The sequence below is a fragment of the Cucurbita moschata genome, unplaced genomic scaffold (genome assembly GCF_002738365.1).
Source record: "Cucurbita moschata cultivar Rifu unplaced genomic scaffold, Cmos_1.0 Cmo_Scf00005, whole genome shotgun sequence".
Lineage (NCBI taxonomy): Eukaryota > Viridiplantae > Streptophyta > Magnoliopsida > Cucurbitales > Cucurbitaceae > Cucurbita > Cucurbita moschata.
This window is the reverse complement of record NW_019268521.1, coordinates 1064447-1070594: the sequence shown is the minus strand read 5'-3', so window position 1 is coordinate 1070594 and position 6148 is coordinate 1064447. Positions and strand designations below refer to the sequence as shown.

At 41.2% G+C, this 6148-nt stretch overlaps 1 protein-coding gene across 1 annotated transcript; it reads right to left on the bottom strand.

Annotated features, from left to right (window-relative positions):
- On the bottom strand, window positions 1-5306 carry LOC111443501 (fructose-1,6-bisphosphatase, cytosolic). Its single transcript, XM_023081326.1, has 12 exons — window positions 4945-5306; window positions 3347-3394; window positions 3199-3273; window positions 3059-3120; window positions 2899-2965; window positions 2696-2809; window positions 1696-1782; window positions 1343-1413; window positions 1200-1265; window positions 603-689; window positions 385-460; window positions 1-301 (listed from the first exon to the last, which is right to left on the bottom strand). Exons 1-12 carry the CDS (start codon window positions 5197-5199, stop codon window positions 179-181), a joined length of 1131 nt encoding a protein of 376 aa, XP_022937094.1. The 5' UTR covers window positions 5200-5306; the 3' UTR covers window positions 1-178.
- Between the last annotated feature and the right edge of the window lie 842 nt (window positions 5307-6148).

Sequence of the window (6148 nt, the reverse complement as noted above, 5' to 3'; positions counted from 1 at the left end):
TTACCGTCAAGAACAACTTAAAGATAATCGAAGCGAATGAAATCGTTCGCATGTCCACATTTTATGCATTCATTAACATTAAAGAAGTAAGAAGAATGAACAAGACATTAGAATTGTATGGCCACAAATGCAATGAAGCCAACATCAACTAGAAGTGGTAAATTTTGAAGTTATTCATTCATTCATTCCTTCCTCCATTCTCAGCAGCAGCATACAAAGCTTTGATCTCTTCAACATCATCATAGCTACCAAGAAATATGGGAGATCTCTCATGTATCTTCTTTGGAACCAAATCAAGTGCCTGCAAATCATAGAGCATTTATCTTAATTGATTGAATTCAAATGCGAGGTTCTTTACGTCTCGTTACAATGACGGTACACTACCCTTATTTTTCCGGTGAACGCTTGACCTCCTGCCTCCTCTATCAAGAACGCCATCGGAAAAACCTCGTACAACACACTGGCATCGAGACAAAAAAAGATATCGTTCCATAATGATATACTATGACTGTTACGATCTTATTAACCATTCGATGTATAAACATCCACATTGTGACGGTCTCCTCGAATAATTTCTCAAAAAGGGGATCGGGAGAACGTACCGCAATTTGCCATTGGGGCTCTTCTTGTCACCAGGGTACAAAAATATACCACCATAAAGCAATGTACGATGGACATCAGCTACCATGCTGTTAATCAAAGTCTTATACCATTAGAACTTCCAAGCTACATTATCCTACCCTTAACATTTCTAGCTCGAACCTACCACTAGCAGATATTGTCCTCTTTGGATTTTCCCTTTTAGGCTTTCTCTTAAGGTTTTTAAAACGCGTCTACGAAGGAGAGGTTTCCACACCCTTGTAAGGAGTGTTCGTTTTCCTTTCCAACCGATGTGAGATTTCACAATCCACCCCTCTTGGGAGCCGAGCGTCCTTGTTAGCACACCGTCCGGTGTCTAGCTCTGATACCATTTGTAATAGTCTATGCCCACCACTAGCAGATATTGTCTTTTTGGGCTTTCCCTTTCGGGCTTCCCCTCAAGGTTTTTAAAACGTGTTACCTAAGGAGAGGTTTCCACACTTTTGTAAGGAGTGTTTTGTTCTCCTCGTCAACCGAGGTGAGATTTCACACCCACGTTTTCAAAATCATTTAAAACAATTTGATGAACTCAAGAAACGTTTCAAACATTTTAAGGTTACCTTCCAACATATCTCAAAGACTTGGGGGACGATCCGTCTGTAGGAAACTTGCACTTCTCTACATACCTAAAAGAGAAAAGGAGTTAGAAGTTCATTTTACTTATAACTCAAACTCGAACCGAATTCAAAACGACGCAATGTACTTTGCGGTCGGACCGTCCCAGTTCTTCGCGTTTCCTTCATTCACTGAATATATTTTTCCTTTCTTTGGAATCTGGTAACAGAAGAAATGAATCAAATACAGGACAATCAAAAGCAAAACATCAACAAGCCCACCGCTAGCAGATACCCCTCAAAGTTTTTAAAACGTGTCTGTTAGGGAGAGGTTTCCACACCCTTATAAAGAATGCTTCGTTCTCCTCTCCCACCGCCCACCGATGTTGGATCTCACAGTAACATTATTTACAAATTAGAGGCGCTGTTCTAAGTTTTAGCCTCTCAAAGGGAAGAGAGGAGGAGGAGAAGAGAGGAGAAATATAAGCAAGAAATTCTTCACCTTAAGGTCCGGGTGAGTTAAGATGAACTCTCCAAGAGAAGGGTCAAGAGTGAATCCATTAACACCAGTTCCAGTACTTAAAACAAGCTGCAAAAACAAAAGAGCATTAGCATTTAATCAGTTTAAGACTTGATTTACAATTAAGAAAAGAAAATATAGTTCTACATGACTCGAGGACTTCTATTGATAATAACCAGAACGAGTGCGAGCGAGGACGCTAGGCCCTGAAGGGGGTGGATTATGAGATCCCATATCGGTTGGAGAGGAAAACGAAACACTCTTTATAAGGGTGTGGAAACCTCTCCCTAGAAGACACGTTTTAAAACCCTGAGGGTAAGCCCAGAAGGGAAAGCTCAAAGAGAACAATATCTTGGTGGACTTGGGCTGTTACAAATAATATCAGAGCTAGACACTAGACAGTGTGTCAACGAGGACGCTGGGTCCTAAAAGGGGTTGGATTGTTAGATCCCACATTGATTGGAGAGAGGAACGAGTGCAACGAGGACGCTTGACCTTAAAGGGTGTGTATTGTAAGATCCCACTTCGGTTGGGAAGGAGAACGAAACATTCTTTATAAGGGTATGGAAACATCTCCGTAGCATACGCATTTTAAAACCTTGAGGGGAAGCCGAGAAGAGAAAGTCTAAAGAGGACAATATCTGCTAGCAACTTGAACTGTTACAGACGGTATCAGAGCTAGACACCGGTTAGTGTGCCAGCGAGGACGTTGGGCCCTGAAGGGGGATGGATTGTGAGATCCCACAACAATTGGAGAGAGCAACGAGCACCAACAAGGACGCTAGACCCTGTAGGGGTGAGATTCTAAGATCCCACATCGGTTGGCGAAGAACGAAACAATCTTTATAAGGGCGTGGAAAACTCTCCCTAGCAGACACGTTTTAAAACCTCGAGAGAAAAACCTAAAGAGAACAATATCTACTAGCGGTGAGCTTGGACGGTTACAAACCAGCACAATGCGATAGAGTGAGATTGTCCATACCGTGCAAGAGCTGCCATACAAGCAATAGCCTGCTGCAACCATATTCTTTCCAGGTTGCAAGACATCTTCTAGGTTAGGTTCATGGCTGTCGTTCAACTGATAGATTCCAAAAATCTACACGAAAAAAACTAGACATTCAAATGGACAGATACTCAAACAAAAACATTTGATATCTCATACATAAGAACAAAAATGGATATTACCGTTCCAATAGAAACCCCACAATCAATGTTGGAGGATCCATCCAATGGATCAAACACCACAGAATACCTTTACCATTGAAAAACAACACCAAACAACATTAAAAATCGAAACTGACAATCATAGTAAGCTGACAGAGTTCATCAAGAATCGAAAACAAACCTTCCACGCCGAGATGGCTCGACGTATGTCGGTTCTTCATCTTCTTCAGAAACAAGGATACACTGCCACCAAATTGTGAGCTGTTAAGGTAAATCACCACAAACTTGTCCTGTCATTTGTAGAATTAGATAGCAGCTTACAGTTCTACCACTGCTGACCAAAGCCTTGATAAAGACTTCATTTGAGAGCACATCCAATTTCTTTTGTTCTTCACCCTATTATCAAAGAAAATGACTGAATGTACAGACATAATTCAGACAAATGGATTATCTAAGAATACCATCTTACCTGAACATTGGTCTCTCCAGCAAGTCCAATAAGTTTGGCTAAACCTGCCTGCAGAAGGACAACTTTTATGGGTAAAGAACTGTATTTTTCATATTGAATGGTTCATAAAGCAAATATAGAACAGTTTGAACTTTTCAGGGAAAAGGGTACTTTTTGGAATTTTGAATTGAGAGGTGTAGAACATAATTTTGACAACCTTTGAACAAAACATGTCTTACTCTTTGTCATGTTGTAATAGCAAAAAGAAAAAGTTGGGACCTTATCCTTTTGCTCTCTCTCTCTCTCTCCTCCTAGCTACACACCCTCACCCTTTATTTCTTCTTTCTTCCTTTTGAGCTGTGCTCGAATTAGCACCTATTTCTTTCACTTACATCTCAATATATCTTAGAAAAATTTCTAGTACTACTGTGAGATCCGATATCGGTCGGGGAGGAGAATGAAACATTCTTTGTAAGGGTGTGGAAATCTCTTCCTAGCAGACGTGTTTTAGAAACCCTGAGGGAAAGCCTAAAAAGGACAATATCTGCTAGCAGTGGGATTGGGCTGTTACAAATGAAATCAGAGCTAGATACCGCGATGTGCTAGCGAGGAGGCTGAGCTTCGAAGAGGGTGGACACGAGGCGGTGTGCTAGCAAGGACGCTGGGCCTCGAAGGAGTGGATTGGGGGGTCCCACATCAATTGGAGAAAGGAACGAGTGTCCGTGAAGATGCTGGGCCACGAAGGGGGTGGATTGTAAGATCCTACATCGGTTGGGGAGGAGAATGAAACGTTATTTGTAAGGGTGTGGAAACCTCTCCCTAGCAAGCGCATTTTAAAAACCTTAAGAGGAAGCCTAAAGAGGACAATATATGCTAGCAGTGGGACTGGACAGGTACAAATGGTATCAGAGCCAAACAACGAGCAATGTGCCAATGAGAAGGCTGAGCTCCAAAGGGGAGTGGACACGAGGTGGTGTGCTAGCAAGAACGCTGGTGGATTGGGAGGTCCCACATCAATTGGAGAAGGGAACGAGTGCCAGTGAGGACACTGGACCACAAAGCTCACTGGACCACGAAGGGGGGTGGATTGTGAGATCCCACATCGGTTGGGAAGGAGAACGAAACATTCTTTATAAGGATGCGGAAACCTCTCCCTAGTAGACGCGTTTTAAAAACCTTGAAGGAAAGGCCGACAAGAAAAGCCTAAAGAGGACAATATCTGTCAGAGGTGGGCTTAGGCTATTACAAATGGTAACAGAGTCAGATACCAAGCGATGTAACAGCAAGGAGACTAAGCCCCGAAGGAGGGTGGACACGAGGCGGCATACCAACAAGGATGCTAGTGGATTGGGAGGTCCCACATCGTTTGGAAAAGGGGAACAAACGAGTTGATTGTGAGATCCTCTCTCCCTAGCAGACATGTTAAAGGCCAGTAACATAATATTCTTCCTTATATATATATATATATAAAGAGCAGGATTGTAATGATCATACTGCAAAACAAGAACATATATGATATATCCCCCAAATCCCTAAACAAAAAAGCAATGAACAGCAAACAAAAACAATATCCAAAACAAGCAAAAACAGAGCAAAACAGAAGAGGGGTGAAGAACAACCTTATTAACAGCAGAACAGACGAACTTGCAGCCAAGAACAATATGGCTAAGCAAAATCGTGAAATCCCCACGCGATTCAGAGTACTTGGATTGCTCATTCAAGACGAACCTAGTAATGGTCATCAAGTCCGTCCTCTGAGCATCTGCCGCATGATCCATGGCAATCCAAAGAAGAACAAGAAGAAGGAATATGGATGAGGTGCTAAATTCGAGGGATGTGATGAAGCCGCAATGTGTATATATATATACACACATACAGAAACACCATTTGTTAGGGGGGACACGTGGCGGAGGAAGAAAAAGGGTAGAAATGGAGTGGTGGCTGATTGCTTTTGAGTTTGAGACAGAGAAAGGGAATGGACACAAATTTTGCAGATAATGAAGTTCGTCGTCTTCTTCAACCTCCCTCTGCCTCCTCTCCTTTTTTTTTTTTTCCTTTTCCACGTCGGATTCATATAAATAATTGTTGTTTTTAATAAAAATTATAATGGATCGATTATCTTTCCCTAAATTAACTACCGTGGGACACTTTCATCTAACACCTCCCCTTAATCGAAGGACGACTCCTTTTTCTTTTTGGAGTTCTTTGTTCCTTAATCGAGGCTCGACTCCTTTGGAGTCTTAGTCATCTTTTAATGCCTTCGAGGAGGCTCGATTCCTTTTTCTTTTTGGTGTACTTTGTTCCTTAATCGAGACTCGACTCCTTTGGAGTCTCGAGGAGGCTTGACTCCTTTTTCTTTTTGGAGTACTTCGTTCCTTAATCGAGACTTGACTCCTTTGAAGTCTTAATCATTTTTTTCGAGGAGGCTTGACTCCTTTTTCTTTTTCAAGTCCTTTGTTCTACATTCGAGGATTTCCCAATCTATTGGCACGACTAAGTTTAGAGCATGACTCTGATACCATGATAGACGAACACGACTCTCCACAATGGTACGATATTGTCCACTTTGAGCATAAGCTCTCGTGGCTTTGCTTTGGACTTACCCAAAAGGTCGGAAGCAAATGGACTATTTCCTAAATTAACCACAGACACTTTCAACCAATATTATAATAAAATATTTATTTATCTATTTTAAATAAAATTATTATCAAATTTTTAAAAATGATAATTGATATCTTATTTGACATTTTGGTTTAGACGATGCATTAATTAATTAATTTATTTATTTTATTTAATATCATTAATTAGCGTTTGACGTATTTG

Coding starts and splice junctions, on each gene's coding strand:
- LOC111443501 (XM_023081326.1), bottom strand. CDS start 5,199: ATGTGTGTATATATATATACACATTGCGGCTTCATCACATCCCTCGAA. Junction 2,810..2,898: donor GTGGGGTTTCTATTGGAACG/GTAATATCCATT, acceptor TTTTTCGTGTAG/ATTTTTGGAATCTATCAGTT. Junction 1,783..2,695: donor TGTATGGCAGCTCTTGCACG/GTATGGACAATC, acceptor TTGTTTTTGCAG/CTTGTTTTAAGTACTGGAAC.